This window comes from Sinocyclocheilus anshuiensis, unplaced genomic scaffold, assembly GCF_001515605.1.
Source record: "Sinocyclocheilus anshuiensis isolate Anshui unplaced genomic scaffold, SAMN03320099.WGS_v1.1 scaffold1021, whole genome shotgun sequence".
Lineage (NCBI taxonomy): Eukaryota > Metazoa > Chordata > Actinopteri > Cypriniformes > Cyprinidae > Sinocyclocheilus > Sinocyclocheilus anshuiensis.
Genome location: NW_015554136.1, coordinates 383663 through 405232, shown reverse-complemented (window position 1 = coordinate 405232; position 21570 = coordinate 383663). Strand labels below are relative to the sequence as shown.

The 21570-nt window shown below is 35.6% G+C and overlaps 2 protein-coding genes across 3 annotated transcripts in view; both read left to right on the top strand.

Annotated features, from left to right (window-relative positions):
• Positions 1 to 9516: 9516 nt before the first annotated feature.
• Positions 9517 to 11319, top strand: LOC107670390 (isotocin-neurophysin IT 1). Of its 2 annotated transcripts, none has more exons than XM_016462979.1 (4): positions 9517 to 9570; positions 9649 to 9773; positions 9839 to 10040; positions 11170 to 11319. In XM_016462979.1, the coding sequence occupies exons 2-4, from the start codon at positions 9651 to 9653 to the stop codon at positions 11307 to 11309; spliced, it is 465 nt and encodes a 154-aa protein (XP_016318465.1). In that variant the 5' UTR covers positions 9517 to 9570; positions 9649 to 9650; the 3' UTR covers positions 11310 to 11319. The 2 variants fall into 2 exon arrangements, with proteins under 2 accessions (XP_016318465.1, XP_016318464.1); XM_016462978.1 differs by having other exon boundaries at positions 9517 to 9575.
• Positions 11320 to 17208: 5889 nt separating this feature from the next.
• Positions 17209 to 21570, top strand: part of LOC107670387 (tyrosine-protein kinase ABL1-like) — a 41222-nt gene continuing 36860 nt past the window's right edge. The window contains exons 1-2 of the mRNA XM_016462969.1: positions 17209 to 17693; positions 18015 to 18252. Of these exons, the coding sequence (XP_016318455.1) occupies positions 18117 to 18252 (136 nt within the window). The 5' untranslated portion in view covers positions 17209 to 17693; positions 18015 to 18116. The remainder of the gene's footprint in view (positions 17694 to 18014; positions 18253 to 21570) is intronic.

Genomic DNA, 21570 nt, shown 5'->3' with positions numbered 1-21570 from the left:
AATGCTCTCGATGGTGCCTCTGTAGAAGGTGTACATGATGGGGGCCGGGGCTTTGGCTCTTCTTAGTTTGCGATGTATGCATTCACCTTGAGAACTTCATCTTTGTTTCCAAATCCAATGACTGAAGTTATCGATGAAATTGACTCCTTTTAAGCTGCAGATTCTTTGTAGCCATGTGTTCAGCCCAAGCAAACGTGAAAACATGTTAGTTCCCCTTGCTGGGAGTGGCCCAATGATGAACGACTGAACTTTAAGTCTTCGAAGTGTTTCAAAGAGTTCACTGAAGTCCTTCTTAAGGAGTTCTGACTGCTCTTTCCGAATATCATTCTTCCCCACATGGATGATGATTCGATTTGCAGTCTTGTGCTTCATTAGAATTTTCCAAAGTTCCTTGTTCAAATCAGAAACTGTTGCTTGAGGAAAGCAGAAAGTTGCTGAATTTCTGCTACTGATGTTTCTGATAATGGAGTCGCCCACTATCAGAGTCCTGGGCTCGGCTGCGCTCTGAGCTGAAAGTCGCTGTCTGCTCGACCTACACTTGGTATAAACTGTTGAGATTGACTAGATTCATGGGACTCACCGGCTGTATGCTGATGGGGTCCATGATGATGGTCTGCTGAGTGTTCTGCCTGTTTTGGAACTACAATGACAAACACTTGTTCTCTTTGGAGTAAAAAAGTCAATGCATTCATTTCAAAAGGACACACAAACACTGTCACATAATTATCTGACGGAAAAACGACAAGCGGATGCCATGTGCATCTTGGGTGCATTTGACAACAGCATGCTTCACTTTTTTTGATCATGGGTTCACGTAAATCAGCGGGAATCACTGAACATGCAGTTAGTGTGAAGCTCAGTGGCTCTCCGTCTCCCTGAGATGTTGCTTGTGCTGCAACGGCCAAATCTGACTCATACACACACACACAAACACAAACACGCACGCGCACGCACACGCACACACACACACACACAGCCCTACACCAACCCTACCCCTAAACCTACCCCTCACAGGAAACTTTGTGCTATTTCAGATTTTCAATACACTCCATTCTGTGTGATTTATAAGCGTTTTGAAAAGTGGGGACATGGGGTAAAAAAGTAAAAAGTCACCTTCTCCTTGTAATACCTGTCATACCTTTGTCATTATACAAATGACAACATTATACATTATACATTTATGTCCTCATTTGTCACAAAAACGCGCACACACACACTCACTCACTCACTCACACACACACTCATACACACACACACACACACTCACTCACACACACACTCATACACACACACACACACACTCACTCACACACACACTCATACACACACACACACACACTCACTCACACACACACTCATACACACACACACACACACTCACTCACACACACACTCATACACACACACACACACACTCACTCACACACACACTCATACACACACACACACACACTCACTCACACACACACTCATACACACACACACACACACTCACTCACACACACACTCATACACACACACACACACACTCACTCACACACACACTCATACACACACACACACACACTCACTCACACACACACTCATACACACACACACACACACTCACTCACACACACACTCATACACACACACACACACACTCATACACACACTCACACTCACACACACACTCATACACACACACACACACACAGAATTTGGTACAATTATATGTTACAGACTAACATAACAAAATAAAAAGGCATCTGCAGTTTCCCTCGTTGACATTTCTGATCAACCTCAATAGAAAAATTACAAAATAAACATCTTCATCTGTAGAAAGGTCTCTATTCGCAGTCTATAAAATGCCCCAGACACAGTCCGTCTGAAACAGGGGCCTTTCTCAGTCCAGATACGCTTTGGCGTCTTTGTTTTTTCATCTTGCACAAAGTGTTACACAACGTCTTAATGGGAGAAGTGCTTCACGTCCAGCAGGATTGTGGGATACGGGTGTCGTTATGTGTGCTGTGTTTGGCTGTTCTGTTCGTTGAGGAACGAGGTTGTCTCGTCTGTGTTTTCTGGAGACAGATGCAGAGCAGATGTTGTGCTGTTGTCTGGAGACTGCGGGGAACTGTCCAGCCGAGACGCCATCAGACCGTGCTGATATTGAGAGCGTGTGATCTGCAGAAACACAGGTGAAACATCAGCCATGTCAGAGACTCCACAGTTTTCGATGGATGAAGGAATAAACCTCATATGTGACCCTGCAGCACAAACCCAGTGTTAAGTCGCTGGGGTATATTTGTAGCAATAGCCAACAATACATTGTATGGGTCAAAATTATACATTTTTCTTTTATGCCAAAAATCATTAGGATATTAAGTAAAGATCATGTTCCATGAAGATATTTAGTACATTTCCTACCGTAAATATATCAAAACTTAATTTTTGATTAGTAATATGCATTGCTAAGAACTTAATTTGGACAACTTTAAAGATGATTTTCTCAATATTTAGATTTTTTTGCACCCTCAGATTCCAGATTTTCAAATATTGTTCTATCTTAACAAACCATACATCAATGGAAAGATTATTTATTCAGCTTTCAGATTAGTTATAAATCTAAATGGACCCTTATGACTGGTTTTGTGCTCCAGGGTCACATTTGTGATGCGCTGAAATGATTGCAAGTTTTCTTTCAGACAAAAAACGTGTAATTAAGTCATTACATTTATTTAAAACCCCACAGTAATGATACATCATTGGTTTTTAATAATATAATTATGCTTCTAGCCCAATAAATTGTTGAAATATAACATTTAAACGGTGGCTGTTTTAGGGCATATTTATTCAAGCATTCATTAATAATCTGCACTTTACCATCATACACTCATCTTAAACACTAAAACTAACACCACTTGACATCTTAAAATTCTCACTTCATTGTTACTTGCACTGCAGCTTTTAATACTTTTTATTGTCAATCGTTTTTTTAATTTGCATACAGGTTCTGTTTCTCTTTCATTGCTTTCTTTTTTTGCTATTATTTATTTTATGTTATAATTTATAATTTTTATTGTCCTTGTAAGTTATGTTTGTTCCCTTTCTACTCTGTCATTCTCCAGAGGAGTAAACAAAGTAAGAATTTCACTGTACTAGTAAATATGACAATAAAAGCTCTTGAATTTAATGAAGACAACAGGTTAATAAAAATATTATGAATATTTATTATAACAAAATGCACCATTTTAGATTAATTTTTCTAGATGGTTATCAAGCTATGAGGATTGACTGGCTTTTCTGAGGTAAATGTAACATTATGTGACGTATTGTTGCAAGCTGTTCTGCGGTTGAAGCTCTTATCGTACCGACTCTACTGTTCCTCTCCACATATGATGTTTAGTCATGTTTATAGAAATAGTTCAGCCAATAATGAAAAGCTGCTGAAAATGTGCTCAACCTCAGTGCATCCGAGATCAGGATGAGTTTGTTTCTTCATCAGGTTTGTAGAAATGTAGCACTGCATCAGTGTCTCAGCAATGGATGCTTTGCAGTGAATGGGTGCCGTCAGAATGAGAGTCCAAACAGCTGATAAAAACATCACAATAATCCACAAGTAATCCACAGCACTCCAGTCCATCAGTTAACATCTGGAGAAGACAAAAGCTGAAACTAATCCAGCATTAAGACGTTTTTATCTAAAATACATAGAGTCCATAATCCATAATAACGCTTCCTCCAGTGAAAAAGTCCATCTGCTGTTGTCTCTCACATCAGAATCCAGCCACATATGTGTTTCGAGCTGTTTAAACGCTGCTTGATCTGTGCAGATTTCTCTCCTGATTCAGACCAGAACACTTTTTCACTGGAGGAAGCGTTATTATGGATTATGGACTCTATGTATTTTAGATAAAAACGTCTTAATGCTGGATTAGTTTCAGTTTTTGTCTTCTCCAGATGTTAACTGATGGACTGGAGTGCTGTGGATTACTTGTGGATTATTGTGATGTTTTTATCAGCTGTTTGGACTCTCATTCTGACGGCACCCATTCACTGCAGAGCATCCATTGCTGAGACACTGATGCAGTGCTACATTTCTACAAACCTGATGAAGAAACAAACTCATCCTAATCTCAGATGAACTGAAGGTAAGTACATTTCTAACAAATTTCATTTATGGGTGAAATAGTCCATTATTGTAACATCATGTGACATGTTTACAAAACTAAGTGCCCTACAAATAATGTTTCAATGCATCAGCACAGACTAAAGCGTCTCAGTTCATCAAAATGAAAAGCAATTAAAAACAAGAAACACAAAACAGACACTCACATGGTCTAAATGCATCAAGCAGAGAAGCGCTAATTAATTCAACTTCACCGTTTCTGCCCTCCTAAACCCAAAATTAATTTTCATCCTAATAATTTCAGTGCATATCGTCACCTTCACGAACTGCAGGTCGGCCAGAGCTTTCACAAAATTTCTGTTTTGCTGCATTTTTGATAAAATAAATGCGACCTTGGCGAGCATAAAAACATTAGAAATCTTACGACCCCAAACTTTTGAATAGAAATGAGTAAAGCTGAAATAAAAATAAATAAAACTGAATAAAAACAAATAAAACTGAATTTGAGAAAAAAGTTAATGTATTTCATAGGGCCTTTAAAAAAAGAAATTCCTGTTAAATTGTGTAACTTTCATGATTTCAATTCATTAGAGATGCTTTTTGATAAATACAATTTAATTTAACCATTAAAACTGAAAAATTAAAACATGAAATTAAAAAAATGAAATTAAAAAAAAGGGAAAAAAACTGAATTTGGGAAATAAATAAATTAAACCGAATTTGGGGAAAAATAAAACAAATATAGAACTCTGCAATATGATGAGTAAAGTTTAAAATAAAATAAAATAAAATAATAAAATAAAATAAAATAAAATAAAATAACATAAAATAAAATAATGTAATGTAATGCAGCCAACATGCCGTGGCAGGTAAGTTCATTTAAAAATAAAAAATTCTGTTTGTAGAAAAAAATCTATTTTTCTATTTCCCTAAATTATGAAAGTGATTTTACAGCCAGAGGCTTACTGCTGAGGTCTGTAGAATTGTTTAAAGTTAATAAGGGACACAGAGATGTGGTAAATGAAGTCAGTCCACAATATCACACTGAATCATGTCCTTCTGCCTCATCAACGTTGTTCATTTCCAGTTAATAATCAGAAAAACATACTCTCATACAATGACGCACAGCGTTCTCATCTGCTGACAGCTTTTCTTTTGCAAAACTGCTGAAACGACTGGGATGTATTTTTTCCTGCTGGCATATAAAGGATCAACAGTTCATAGTTTTTCCATGTTTCCATGCTCCCTGCGTATTTATTCTGTACACGTTTCTCGTACACGTAAATCACAGATTTGAGCTTGGTTTGTATCAATATCACATTCCTCTCTTTGTTGAGCTCTTTTTATCATCTCCCAACCAAGGCCAACACAAAGCTATCGAGTGAAAGTGTAGCATCTGCAAGGCACTGATGGAGAGAACTCTACGAGGTTCACAGGGTGTGGAGAGGTTCAGAGAAGAGAGTTAAAGCTGCAGCTCAGCCCTAAATAAACACAGAGCCCATTAAATATAAGATATGATTCATATTGACCACTTTTATGGCTTCACAGCCCCAGTTATCATTCTAATTTGTTGTTTGTTTGTTTTTTACAGTGGCCAAGATATCCCTTTGTGATTCATAGAAGAATGTAAAAAAATTCAACTCTTTACCAGAAAAATGTAAATATACAACAGTTTTTGAAGAAAGAAAAAAACCTAAAAAATTATAAAGTTATTTTAATCAAATTAATTAGAGATGCCTTTGATTATTAAAATTAACCATTGAAATGGAAACCAGAAAATTTATGGAAAACAGAATTTGGTGAAAATAAAATGAATTTGAGAAAAAAAAAATATTTTAATAAATTCTGTTAAACTGTGTAACTTTCATGATTTCAGTTAATTAGACATGCTTTTTGATTAATAACATTTAATTTAATGATTAAAACAGAGTCAAGAAAAATTCAAACAGAAACGGAATCCAGAAAAACTTGAATTTGGAAAAATGAATAAATAAAAACTGAACTGGGGGAAAAAATTAAACAGATTTCTGTGATTTTATAAAACTGTCGAGACAATGCAGGAACATCAGCTCTAGCGTTTAAAAGTTTGGGAAACTCAAAAATCCTGAAAAAAACAAACATTTCCACAAAAATATTGTGCAGCACAAGTGTTTTCAGCATTGATAATAATCAGAAATGTTTCTTAAGCAGCAAATCAGCATATTAGAATGATTTCTGAAGATCATGTGACACTGAAGACTGGAGTAATGATGCTGAAAATACAGCTGCGCATCACAGAAATACATTACAGTTTAATATATATTAAAATAAGAAACCAATATTAGAAATTGCAAAAATATTTCACAATATTATGCTTTTTTCTGTATTTTTGATCAAATAAATACAGCCTTGATGAGCAGAAGAGACTATAACACCAGCAGCAACTGACTGTGTTCATATATGTGTGAATAAGTGAAAGAGTGAACGAGATACGAGAGCTACAGCAGAGCAGATTTCAGATGAACTGTGGTCCAAAGCTGTCTTATTGCTTCAAGACACATGCAATACTGCAAGAGCAGTATAAAATACTTATGATGTTTTTTTCTGGAGATTCCATTTACTTTTATTCTCTGACAAAGAGCAGCATCCACATCTCGCCTACAATCTCCTGTGAAATGTCATACGGGTTTGGAACAACACGAGGCTGAGAAAGTGATCACAATTTTCATTTATGGACAGAGAAAGGCAACTAGAGGGCGGCGATCGACTGCTTTTTCAAAGCCCAACAGGAAGAGTTGGGTGGCCTGGAAAAGTCCCAATATCCCACGTGAGATTATTATGAGTGATTAGTGCTTTAAAGTGTTTTCCCATCTGTTGTTGAACTCTGTAATAACGTGGTGTTTAGTATAATGCACACACAGACTCACAAACAAGACCAGCTCCTGCTCATCCCTAAAGAGAGTGTAGGATATGATCTTTACTTTAGTGATTGATATATGTGACCCTGCAGCACAAAAGCAGTCTTAAGTCGCTGGGGTATATTTGTAGCAATAGCCAAAAATACATTGTATGGGTCAAAATTATACATTTTTCTTTTATGCCAAAAATCATTAGGATATTAAGTAAAGATCATGTTCCATGAAGATATTTTGTACATTTCCTACTGTAAATATATCAAAACTTAATTTTTGATTAGTAATATGCATTGCTAAGAACTTCATTTGGACAACTTTAAAGTTGATTTTCTCAGTATTTAGATTTTTTTGCACCCTCAGATTCCAGATTTTCAAATATTGTCCTATCCTAACAAACCATACATCAATGGAGAGCTTATTTATTCATCTTTCAGATGACGTATAAATCTCAATTTCAAAAAATCGACCCTTATGACTGGTTTTGTGCTCCAGGGTCACATATATGAACACACAGCAGTGTATATGCATGTTGTAGAGTGTTTGTGATCGTGATGTGTGTGTTTGTCTCACCTAGTGTTAAAGCGCTGAGAGCCATGACTCCATAGAAAGAGAACGGATCCGTCTCAAACTTCATATTCTCGCTCCCAGCCTCCACCTCCACACGGCCCTGTGACAAGAAGAAACAGAAATAAAAGAGAACATTTTGTGTTACATTATACACTACTATTCAAAAGTTTGGCATCAGAAATTTTTTTCTTTCTTTTTTTTAAAAGAAATTAATACTTTTATTCAGCAAGGATGTGTTAAATTGATAAAAAGTGATGGTAAAGACATATATTGTTAGAAAAAAAGATTTCGATTTTGAATAAACACTGTTCTTTTTAACTTTATTTATCAAAGAATTCTGAAAAAAAAGTATCACAGTTTCCAAAAAAATATTAAGCAGCATAACAGTTTCCAGCTCAGAAGGAGGGACTTTGTTGAAAACGAAGCGTTTGAGAGAGGCGGGGCATAGAGGACCTACAATAATGTACAGTATTTTAAAAATAATGTGTTTTTTGAACATTAAAGCATGTCAACATATTCTGTTACACCAAATACACAAAATAATGATCTTTAAAATAGCATCATATGACCCCTTTAAAGAAATATGTTCAGCTGCTATATTTCCTCATTCAAATGAACCAATAACTATGCAACTGGTTCAGTGTGGTAAAAGCAGCATGTGACTTTCAATCAGTGGCTGCCTATGTTCACCCGGGGTAATAATTCTATAATTAGATTAAATCAAAGGGATATGTGACCTATTAAAGGCTAATCAGAGATGAATGAATAAAAAGCAGGGAGGACGTGTTCATTGTGACAATTCTGTTATTAACGTGTGACTCTACGGGCTAATCACTTCAGCATTCATTATTCCCTTGAGTCAAGCGGCTCATTACTCTGCCACGAGTTACATCTAAACACGTCAGAACATGTCATGTATTCAAGAACATGGCAGTGGATTTATTGTCTAATTTAGTATTTGTTTGTCTGATATAATAGACACATTGCAGAACATATATGGTTTTCACAGGCTTTATATGCACAGAAGTCTCAACAATCATGAGTCACCTTGATGACATGGTTGTTTAAATGCCTGGTGACACAGTCAAGGGTGTTTTGCATGAATAGCAGAGGGCCCAGGACCGAGCCCTGGGGGACACCTGTGTCCGATATGAGACAGTATGAGCTTTGATGGTGGAATCTAATAACTGTTGACCAATTAATCAACAAGTCAAAGATACAAAGCATATGTGTCTTGAAAAGGAGTGGTTTCATTCAACTAGAAAACACAGCAAGACTAATAGTTTGGGGGTTAAACTGATCAACATACTTTAACTTTACACTTAATATAATTGGAACTCAGCAATGACCAATGTTTTTGCATACTGTATGTTTAATGTTTTTAGGTTAAAAAGTGAGAAATAACTTTATGCTGTCCATTGTCTCTGATGCATGTAGTCAAAAACCAACATTGTTAAAAATAAAAGTTCTTTATTGGCATCAATGGTTCCGTGAAGAAAATCCATGGAAACTTTCCATTGCCCAAAAGGTTCTTTAGACTGGAAAAGGTTCTTAAGATTATTAAAATATTCTCCACGATAAGAAAACATGGTTCTTCAGTGAAGAGCTGTTCACTGGAAGGTTGTTTGGGAACCCAAATGGTTCTTTTATGGCACTGCTGTGAAAACCCCAGTTTCAGAAACTTTATTTTTTAAGAGTGAAATTTCAGAAAGCTCTACAATGAATAGTCCTGTGTTAATTCACCTGTCTGATGTTATGCCACATCACGGGCCGTTAATAACACACATCCCTGTTACTGGACAACGTAGTGACCAGTTCACTGACCTAATCAGGTCACATCATTATCATTTAGATGGCTAAGACTCCTTGATTGTAGCTAACAGGTAATAACGTGATAAAATCACGCAGCAAACAGGTATAAAAAGAGTCTCCTCACAGTGTACAAATGAACATCACTGCTTAAAAGCTGAATCGCTTCTCTAGCTCTCAATTTCAGCCTCGGTAAAGTAAGTACAGCATCTTTATTAAGAGTACTGTAATATTTAGAGTTGTTGTGTTATTTTTGTGTCTCTGGCACAGATATGTCTGGAGGTCTGCTCTCAGTGGTCGGTCTGCTGTGTCTGCTGTCCGTTTGCTCGGCCTGTTACATCTCTAACTGCCCCATCGGAGGAAAACGAGCCGTACAGGATTGGCCATCTCGACAGGTGCGTTTATACACTTCCTGACCTTAAACTGAACAACTGAGCTTTAATTTCCTTGTTCTCTGCAGTGCATGTCATGTGGTCCTGGCGATCGTGGTCGGTGTTTTGGTCCCAGTATCTGCTGTGGTGAAGGTATCGGCTGCTTGGTTGGCTCTCCAGAAACACTCCGCTGTCTGGAGGAAGACTTTCTTCCTTCTCCTTGTGAAGCACCTGGAAAAGCTTGCGGTTATGAGGGACGCTGCGCTGCTCCCCGGGTCTGCTGTGACTCAGGTCAGCTTTACCCATTTCATATCTTAAAAAAAAGTAATTTTACTTGATGACTGTACTAAAGTATTATTTTGGGGGATTTGTATTTTACTCGAGAGCAATTTAGACTTGATTACTATATGTGACCATGGACCACAAAACCAGTCATAAGGGTCAGTTTTTTAAAATTGAGATGTATACATCATCTGAAAGCTGAATAGATAAGCTTTCCATTGATGTATGGTTTGTTAGGCTAGGACAATATTTGAAAATCTGGAATCTGAGGGTGCAAAAAAATCTAAATATTGAGAAAATCATCTTTAAAGTTGTCCAAATTAAGTTCTTAGCAATGCATATTACTAATCAAAAATTAAGTTTTGATATATTTACGGTAGGAACTTTACAAAATATCTTCATGGAACATGATCTTTACTTAATATCCTAATGATTTTTGGCATAAAAGAAAAATCTTAAGACTGAAAAAAAACCCTGTACTTTTTACCTCTTATAATTTTATTTTAACTTTTTTTAACAAATGTTTGCAGATTGTTTTCTTCCATCTTACGTACATCAAATATGATAAATGAAAGTTCAAACATACATGCTTGATGTGTGAGAACCCATGTTTGTTTCTGTATGTCAAGCATGCACTTTCATCTTGGAAATTTCTATGATAATCAGATTTGAAGAAGCATATTGAGCTTTGCAGTTTAACTGACTTTGCATCGAGAAGATGATTTAAAATGATTCTTGTTTAAAAAAAAAGTTTTTTTTGCTATGTTACGTTTACATTTTAAATGCTTAAATACAATTTAAAGATGTACTTTTTCTCTTTCACTCAAGTTTTCACTCAGTATCTGCTTTCACTTAAGTATAATTTTTGAGCTGAAATTTAGATTTGTAATCATGGCTATTATCATGCAAAGAAATCACAAAATGATTGTGATGGGACACTAAAAGGTATTAGAGTTGATAAAAGAGGAAAGCTTTAGTAAAAACTGGGTGGTGGACATAAATGACAATATGAATAAAGAAAACAAGAGATTTCACTAATTCATAGGAAATTATTCAGTGATTTACCTGGTAAGATTACAAATAAATCTAGAGAATGTGTATCCACCTAACTGTAATCGATGGTTTGTACATAACTCAGAGGGCTGCAGTATGGATCAGTCGTGTGTGGATGGAGACGCTGACGGTCCAGCCCCAGCTCCACCTGCCAGCAGCCAAGATCTTCTGCTAAAGCTGCTACACCTGTCAAACCACGCCCACCCCTACAGACTCCACCAATGAAACGCTCACAGAAGAGTGACATCATCTCAGGTGGAGCCGCCCACCAACCACAATGACTCATCACCTACTTTTTGTAAACCAAGTTTGTATAGCCGCTAGATATTTGTATGGCTAATACATAGAAGCGGATATTACTAGTGCTGTATTGATGATAGCTTGACTGCAGCTATTAAACTCTGAGAGAAATCCTCTGTTTAAGTGCATTTCATCACATTTTGTCTCATCTGCTTCATTGCTCTGTGCAACGGAGCTTCTCACTACAAACTACTTGAGACCTTTACTCATGTATTTTCTGCATTTGGACGAACTTGCTTGATGCCCATCATTGCATTGTGCCCACAATGCTTCAAACTCAAGAGATTTTGAATGCACACACACACACACACACACACACACACACACACTATGCACAAGGTTTAGGCCAGTATGCAGTTCGTTTGCTTTGATCTGAAGGATCTCGTTTGCACGGTCAAAGAGGTCAAAGAGGAGGAGAATCTTATGAACCATCAAAGCAGTGAACTTGAAATCTATTTCAACACCATCAAATGCAACTGATGGTTGAAACGGTATATATGGCACTTCTCTGTTCAGTTTATCCTGTAGAATCTTTTGCAAAACTTCCTCTTTCCTGGCATCACACTGGTTTTCTCTGTTAAGACAAGATTAGTGAATGACAACACATCCAAGAGTCACAGACAAACTGAATGACGATGGAAACGTTTTCATAACCTTTGGCGTCTTGGGTCCCATCTACCTTCAGTATGTACCATGAATTTCCTACCTCTTTCACAGTTACAAGGTCACTCATAGGTGATGTGATGTGAACACTATTGCAAGTTCTGTCTTTTCAGAGAGTGTAATTCATCATGGACTCCTCTCCCATTGTGTCAAAAGCATCCAACGGAGCCCTAAACGGAAGAATGTTTGAAACAAAAAAATGCGATTTCTGTGTAGCTGTCCCATATTAACTGGAGTTGAGGTCCAAAAACTAGTTTGCTAGGGGGTTTGGGGGCATATAGTAAATTGCAGGCAAATGACACCAGAATGATAATAGAATTTTCATAATTGGGTGAACTTTCCCTTTAAATTTCGAGCACAGACCAGCCATGGGCATGTATACAAAGCTGGCAACACTTGGGAGTTTCTTCTCAAAAACAGGACATTTGCAAGTCTTTTTATTTTAATAAGCTAAATGACTGTCCTAACCACAACCTGTAAACACACGTCAGAGACAAATGTTTTATGATGTTCTGGTGAAGATCTGAGGATGATGAGTAAATTTACTGCAAGGCTGTAAGAAAAGTGGGTAACACTTCTTAAAGCCTTTTATGTATAATGCATTAGAAAGGGTTATTAACGGGTATAATGCATTATAATTATTCATAATGTGCATTGTAATACATTATATCTTGTCGTAAATAATTATAACCAAATTTAAAATGCAATACATTTTCTTATGAATTTATATGATTTCCTTTGATAAAATACATATGGACATAGCAGAGAAATTATAGCTACAATTAGCTTCAAGCTACACATGACAATTAATGAGATTAATACAACACTGAACAGAAACGTTACTATTAATCACCACTGAGTGTTTATAATAACTTCTGACGGCGATCCAGTGTGGATTTTGGTGAAATGATGAGGCAGAAATATATTGTTAGTAACATTTCAGAAGACTTTTATGGGGAAGATGTGCAACTTATGTGGGGTGTGAAAGAAAAGTAATGTAACTAATTACTGTTGCCAGAAAGTAATAAGTAAAGTAATAATATTACTTTAGGAGTAACTAGTAATGAGTAATATATTACATTTTTTGAGCAACTAGCCCAACACTGTTCTTAATATCCGGGAATAGCGGCAGCAAAGCTGTAAATGTTGCATGTTCTCGCTTCCTTTAATAATTCAAGAGTTTATACAGTAACTGGGTCTGAAGACATTGCAGTAGTCATTACAGTCAAAAATAACAGTTAATTGTATTTGAAGTGGGTTTTTCCAATGAAACACCTAAGTGTTATCTAAAAGCTGATTACAGTGTTTTTCACAAGAAATAACTAGACGATCGCTGGCATTTGAGTTGAGTTGCAATTTTGATTAGCTGAATATAAAAAAATGATGCTATATCAGGATTTGAACACGGCCTTCGTGAATACTATAAAATCATACCACTAGATTATCATGATCACAGTCTTAGGAAGAAAAGCCAGGTGCATGTCATTCATGATTAAAAAACTGTGAAAGCAAATATGATCCTCAGGCTTTTTAAACGCTCTTTAAATCATCTTCATGTCAATCTCTGGTCTCTGATGCTGCTCTGCGTCGTCTCTTTGAGCCGATGGACTCAGTTTGGACTCCCAGTCATCTGAGCGCTCCAGACTAGTTGATTTTCTCAATATTTAGATTTTTTTGCACCCTCAGATTCCAGATTTTCAAATATTGTCCGATCCCAACAAACCATAAATCAATGGAAAGCTTATGTATTCAGCTTCCAGATGAAAAAAATAAAATGGACCCTTATGACTGGTTTTGTGCTCCAGGGTCACATTTGTTCTGGTTTTCCAGTATCGTGACAACACAAGAACACATCAGACAGAAGTTACAGATCATTAATGATCTCAATCACTCAATTAAACACTTGGTTATGAGCAGAGAGAGCGAGCAGTTCTTTTAAACACGAACTCTATAAATCACAGAAGTCCAGATGTGCTCCAGAGGCGTATCTGTCCTCCAGCAGGCCCTGCATGAGTTTACTGATGGACTGGTCACAGGTGAGCAGCTGACCCTGAGCATGCATGACACTGACGGACTTTCTCAGAGCTGCTCCTCGCCTGCAGCTGCATGTCTGTGTCCAGAGGCCCTGCGGAGCACCACAAACACACAGGAGCTGTAGATAACCCTGCCACTGAAACCTGACTGAACAGAGCTGCCATGATGCATGTAAGATCGTAATCAAACGCTTCATGAGTTTGAACAAATCAAAACCAAAGCCTTTTCACAGTCACACTACATTTCACATGCCTTTTCTGGCACAGCGCATGCAATCTTTTTACACTGACATTTTTGCCATCAAAAATATGGTTTCCCATTTTAGTTTTAAAGATTTAGAGTCAAATAAAAATATATGCATGATATGAGAAATTGCTTAAACTAGCTTTGTTTTATAAATGCATTAAAAATGCAAATGATCAGTCAAATGATTAGCATGCACAACAAAAGCACTCTTCGTATCAGCACAAATGTATTGAAAGCGTAATTCCACCACAGAAAAAAAGCTAGTTGCAACTTTATCTATCACAATTCTGACCTTTTTTTTTTTGCAACTGCAAGTTTCTCACAATTCAGACTTCTCTTCTCAGAGTCTTTCCTTACAATTCTGACTATCTTCCTGCAATTCAAATATATAAAGAGTTGCAATTATCTTTTTATTCTGTGGCAGAAACAACCCATGAACAAATGTAATATATGTACATATATCATATTTCACAGACATCACACATACATCCTAGTAACACATATGTAACATATTGTCATATGAAGTAAAAAAGCAAATTAAACTATAGGCTACTAGAAATTGCGACAATTTCATATAACTTTGAAATATGTTATAAACTTGCATCTTCATCTACCCACACAATGTAGATATGTGATATATACATATATAGACACACTGGCGTTCAAAAGATTGGGATCAGTTTTTTAATCTTTGAAACCTGTGATTTCTGAAGAATCATGTGACACTGATGCTAAATTCAGCTTTGATCACAGGAATACATTACATTTTAAAGTATATTAAAATAGAAAACCATTATTTTAAAATTATAATAATATGAAAATGTTAACAATTACAAAGGGGGTTACATCTGAATATTTTCACACACACACCTGCATACAGATTTAATTGATTTCTTTCCCAAATTTCATTGACTGCTCTAAAATATGAGACCCCAATGTTTCAGGAGTTTAGGACGCAGAATAGGGTACGTTTATCTGATAACTGTTTTATTTACTATTTGGGTTTATGTATATGCTTTATTTTTTTAAGATTAACTGTTTTTCCAAGGCTTTGTTAGATGCCAGTGTTTCCTGTCATAGCTATGCAAAGATTTGATTTCAAAAACAGTATCATAGCTATTAAACTATGTCATAGCTATCTGTATTTAACCTCAGAATGACCTCAAAGTAAAAAGAGCTGCTAAAGTCTGATTTTGTGCTGGCTGTGCTTTAAAATGATTATTATTTTTAATAATCTTAATTCAGGTGATGAAGGGTTGTTGGTGTGTTCGTGTGCTGCAGCCTCAGGCCGCTAGAGGGCTCCACACACAGCAGCGGAATGCGCTTTAAACCTTACTGTGTTATTTCGCATAGTGAATAGGAGGATTAGCTTTGAGGAGGATTAAGTTATTTCATCATTATTTTTAAAAATCTACAAATACGTTAAATTGTCTACAAATATTAACACATTTCAAAAATCCAAACAAAACATCTTTAAGAAAAAGCTCAAACTACAGAGTTTTCTATGAACACAATCACAAATGTGACACTTTTTTGGTGTTAATATGTTTTTAGTGTTATAATTAAGTAGTTAATGTCACAAAGAACATTCTGTAATTTGGGTAATGTTGAAGAAAACTGACGTTTATGAATGTAATATTTTCCCAGTAAAATAAACACATTTCCTATATATTCTGTGTTGTGTTTACAATGAGACAAATAAGAGAATAGGTCGCACGTAGTTAAATCAATGTCTAAACTGGATTTTAAAGCAAGGCACTTTGACACGTCAGACCAAAACTCCTTAACAAGGGGACATTTGAGAAAAGATGATCACTAGACTCAATACTGCATTTACACTTCAAATGAGGATTACCAGATATTGATGTAATCTCATTAGTGGGGTATATAGCCTATTATTATGCACAAAAAAATAAATGTAATTCTTTTACTTTGTTGGGGACACAGAAGTTATTAGGTAAGAGCCATGCTTCTTTCCAATTAATATTATCTATTAAAGACTTCAAAAAAAGTTATTATTTTCCTTGACTGAAACACATTTCTTATAATTTTATTATTACGTAAATACACTTGTCTTCAACCAAAAAATTCTGCTTCCTTTGAAACTGAAGCGATTATTTATTTATTATTATTTTATTGTTTTATTGGAACTGAAGCGATTATTTATTTATTATTGTTTTATTAGAACTGAAGCGATTATTTATTTATTATTATTTTATTGTTTTATTGGAACTGAAGCGATTATTTATTTATTATTGTTTTATTAGAACTGAAGCGATTATTTATTTATTATTATTTTATTGTTTTATTGGAACTGAAGCGATTATTTATTTATTATTGTTTTATTAGAACTGAAGCGATTATTTATTTATTATTATTTTATTGTTTTATTGGAACTGAAGCGATTATTTATTTATTATTGTTTTATTAGAACTGAAGCGATTATTTATTTATTATTATTTTATTGTTTTATTGGAACTGAAGCGATTATTTATTTATTATTGTTTTATTAGAACTGAAGCGATTATTTATTTATTATTATTTTATTGTTTTATTGGAACTGAAGCGATTATTTATTTATTATTGTTTTATTAGAACTGAAGCGATTATTTATTTATTATTATTTTATTGTTTTATTGGAACTGAAGCGATTATTTATTTATTATTGTTTTATTAGAACTGAAGCGATTATTTATTTATTATTATTTTATTGTTTTATTGGAACTGAAGCGATTATTTATTTATTATTGTTTTATTATTTTATTGGAACTGAAGCGATTATTTATTTATTATTATTTTATTGTTTTATTGGAACTGAAGCGATTATTTAATTGGAACTGAAGCGATTATTGGCGGAAGAGCGCGGCGTGTGACGTCACGAGCGTGAATATGGCGGTTCCTGCGACGACGGAAGACTCCAAGAAAAGTGCTAAAAGTTATGAAATAAAATGAAGACATGACGGGAATCAACATTAACAGTCTGCGGAAGAGTCCAGCGGATGTTCGGTGAGGACACGATCCCGACAGGAGAGAGTTTACAGTCGCCTCAGAGAGACGAGAGACTTCAACAACTATAACTCCAGCTAAACACTACAAATCAAAGTCACTCGAACCGAGAGCTGAAGCGGGATAAAACAGCGCTTGAGAGTTTCTGACGGAGTTCAGACAGCTACTAAACACTATTTCACACCGACTATTAACGTTACTTGTGTTTAACTACCTGAACCTTCACCTAAAGGCGTTTTTTTTTTCGAGTAACAACGTTATTTACGTCATGACGTCGATTATTTGCTCGTTTACAGATGATACAGATGTGTTCGAGTAACCTGAGACTGACACGACAGATGCTAGCAATCACTACCGAAGGTACTCCTCAAGTTTTAGCGCTTGTTGTGCTTTTATTGAACTGTAAGACTTTTCCAGTGATTAATAATGATGACTGACTACAGTTTAAAGCACATCAGGATATGTGAGCTAATGATCGACATGACGTCAGATGGGCATATCAGCGTGACGTCACTGTGATTGACAGCTCGGCAGAGTTTGTGTGTTTAGTGTGTTTGCGCTGGAGATTTCAGTGAAGGGGATTGGATCCTCATGCATTGATTCTGAAGATGGCTGTATCTCCTTCATCCCTCACGGTGCATTGAAAACACACACTGCTCTTTTACTTCTATGCATTTTAAGCTTTCAAAGCCGTGATCTGCTGTGAAGTCAGACGTCCAGCAGTCGATGCATGACCCGCACAGAAGAGCAGACCGGACTGTCCTCGTCTCGCCGTGATCCCTTATGGGGCAGCAGCCTGGGAAGTTAGTCGGGGACCAGAGGAGACCGAGTCTGCCGGCGCTGCCCTTCATCAAGGGAGCAGGGAAGAGAGAGACGTCTAGACAGGGAGCGCAGCACAGCAATGTGTTCACCGTCCACGGTGAGTCCAGATCTAGTGACCTCTGCCAGTCACCTGCTTTATGCACATGCATGTGAGCGGGTCACGTGACCGTGTGCCATTCAGAAAGCTCATGGATCCACAGGCAACGCGAGGATTGACGGCAGCGATTGATAAACCGGCTGATATCGGCCAGGTTGAGATCAGCAGCATCAGGCTTCGCTTCTGAAACACTCTGGTTTTTTAGGTGTATGTTGTTGCATTTCAGATACACTACCGTTCAAAAGTTTAGAATTGGTTTTTAAACATTTTGATTCAATTTAAGGCATCAAGATGTTTATCAATTTAAGGCGTCCTTGCATAAATAAATGTAAGGCTGCACAACATTGGAAAAAAGCTGACATTGCAATATTTTTTTTTCTTTGATATATATATTGAGTTATGTTTGAGGAAAAGAGAGTTTTACCAGATGTTAGAGTGAGTGGAGGGTAGGTGTATGTTGTTGCATTTCAGATACACTACCGTTCAAAAGTTTAGAATTGGTTTTTAAACATTTTGATTCAATTTAAGGCATCAAGATGTTTATCAATTTAAGGCGTCCTTGCATAAATAAATGTAAGGCTGCACAACATTGGAAAAAAGCTGACATTGCAATATTTTTTTTTCTTTGATTTATATATTGAGTTATGAAAAAATGTTTGAGGAAAAGAGAGTTTTACCAGATGTTAGAGTGAGTGGAGGGATTTTGATGGGAAGCACATCGGCATAGAAAATTGTTTATTTTAATCAAGCTGAAAATAATTTTTAACTTTTTTTTTTAATTCTTGGGATTCTTGAAATCCTTATAGGGCTGAACAATTTGTGAAAAACTTGATAAATTAGGGCCATTAACCATATCAAAGTAAACGAACAAACAAAAAACACTTCCCACATTCCCACTGTTTTTGACCAGTTTAATATGACAATGTAGTAATAATTTTTATTTTGATGTAATATTTAATATTATGTACTTCTATAAATAAAAATATTAAAATTATGGTATTGCACTTTAATTTTATATTAAATATTAAATGTATATTATTTTATTCTATTTTTAGTAATAAAAATAGTTGTATATATATTAGCGATGTCAAATGATTAATCGCGATTAATCGCATCCAAAATAAAAGTATTTGTTTACATAATATATATGTGTGTGTACTGTGTATATTTATTACGTATATATAAATAGACACGTATGCATGTATATATTTAAGAGAAATACGTTATGTTTATATATTAAAAATATGTATATATAAATGAAATTATTTGAATATAAATATATACATGTAAATATTTTCTAAATATACTGCATGTGTGTGTATTTATATATACACATAATAAATAAACAGTACACACATATATTACGTAAACAAAAACTTTTATTTTGGATGCGATTAATCGTTTGACAGCACTAATATATATATATTTTTAATTATGTCTTAATTGACAAATATTTAAACGGTCAACCATCATGCTTTTATTTCGAGGGTTTGTCGGCAAATAACAATATGCGCTTCCGGTTCATTTACACGCATGCAGCTCATGATATCAGCGTCTGAACGGATCGATTCACAGTAAAAGCTGTATCATGAACTACACGTGTATACATGCAGTGCATCACTCTGAAACCAGTGAAGCATACATTTATTCAATAAAGTCACAGTCTGCGATGTCAGTTTTATTTGCTATTTTTATTTTATTCCACAACATTGTGCGGCCCCAAAGTAGTATTATCTTTCAGAAAAGTCTTTTGAATGGTGGTGTATGAGTGCCTCTCTGCCGTCGCATCGGTCGCCCTGCTCTCCAGTTATTGGTATTGACCTTTGAACCGTTCATATGGCTCATACACCACCTGAAGGCTCTCAGATTGTGGTTTAGCTAGAAGCCTGTTAGGTTGGTGACACACAGACACCTTCATTAGTCGCTGTGGAGAATCATCTGCTGAATGAGTCCTTACAGACACATGAAACCAAACATCAGCAGCCTACAGAACACTTAGGCCTACAAGAGGAACCTTTGCCTTTGCTTTTAACAAAAATACCACAGCAAGAACAACTAGACTAATATAACTGTAAAATATTAAAGTGTTAAAAGAACACTCCACTATTTTTGAAAATAGGCTAATTTTCCAACTCCCCTAGAGTTAAACAGAGTTTTACCGTTTTAGAATCCATTCAGCCGATCTCCGGGTCTGGCGGTAGCACTTTTAGCTTAGCTTAGCATAGATCATTGAATCTGATTAGACTGTTAGCATCTCGCTCAAAAATGACCAAAGAGTTTCTATATTTTTCCTATTTAAAACTATATATACTATATATAAACTATATATTAAGACCTACTGTAATGCACGGATCTAATGTAATGTTACACATCAGATGTTTTTCCCCAAACGTTCACTTTAGACAGAACAGGTTATGTTTGCATTAATACTCGCCAAGCCACATTTTGAAATACTATAATTCTGTGTGTGTGTGTGTGTGTGTATCGGGATCGTGCAATGAAAACCTCAAATTTGACCAAAATGTACATGTTTCTCTTGTTCTGCCTGTAGCTTGTAATTAGCCCGTGCGCATCCCGACTCATTTTGCCAGCACGGGTCACATATAACAAATAGGTCTCAGCTTTAAGTGGTCAGTTTTATCGCAATTTCATGTAACGTTTAACTCAGGAAAGACATTCAATGACCAGAAAATTGATAGTCAGCTTGAAAGAGTAACTCTAGAGAGCAGTATTTTGATCAATATATGCACTATTTTACATATTTATTATATTTTTTACTGAACCTGTTAATGTCTTCATTAATTAATGTATATTTGAATAAATCTATTTTGAAAACAAGTTATTAACGCCACCTTTCAATGTTGATGTGAAACAGCCTTATGTGCAATTTTAAATGTTTTTATGCAACCCAGAACAAGAAAACACTCAAAATCTAAAATCTAAAAATTAGGCTGAATTTAATGGCTTGGACTGAAATTGTAACCTTTAATATTATTTTATTTTATTATGTTATTTAATATTAATACTGTAATGAGTATTTAATGTTATTTGTACTGTAACTCATCAGTGATATATATCAAGTGTATTTTGCTGTAAATAAGGTTACTATGATATTTTAGATAGCTGTGAAAGTTCACAATTCCTGATACAGATATTGAAACCACAGCAGAAACAAATACTGAGCCGAGTTCCTTATCATTTAGTATACAGTCATTTCACTAATGAAGCACCTTTAATTTTAAATCACTGTAGCACACACACACACACACACACACACACACACACACACACACACACACACACATACACTCTCACACA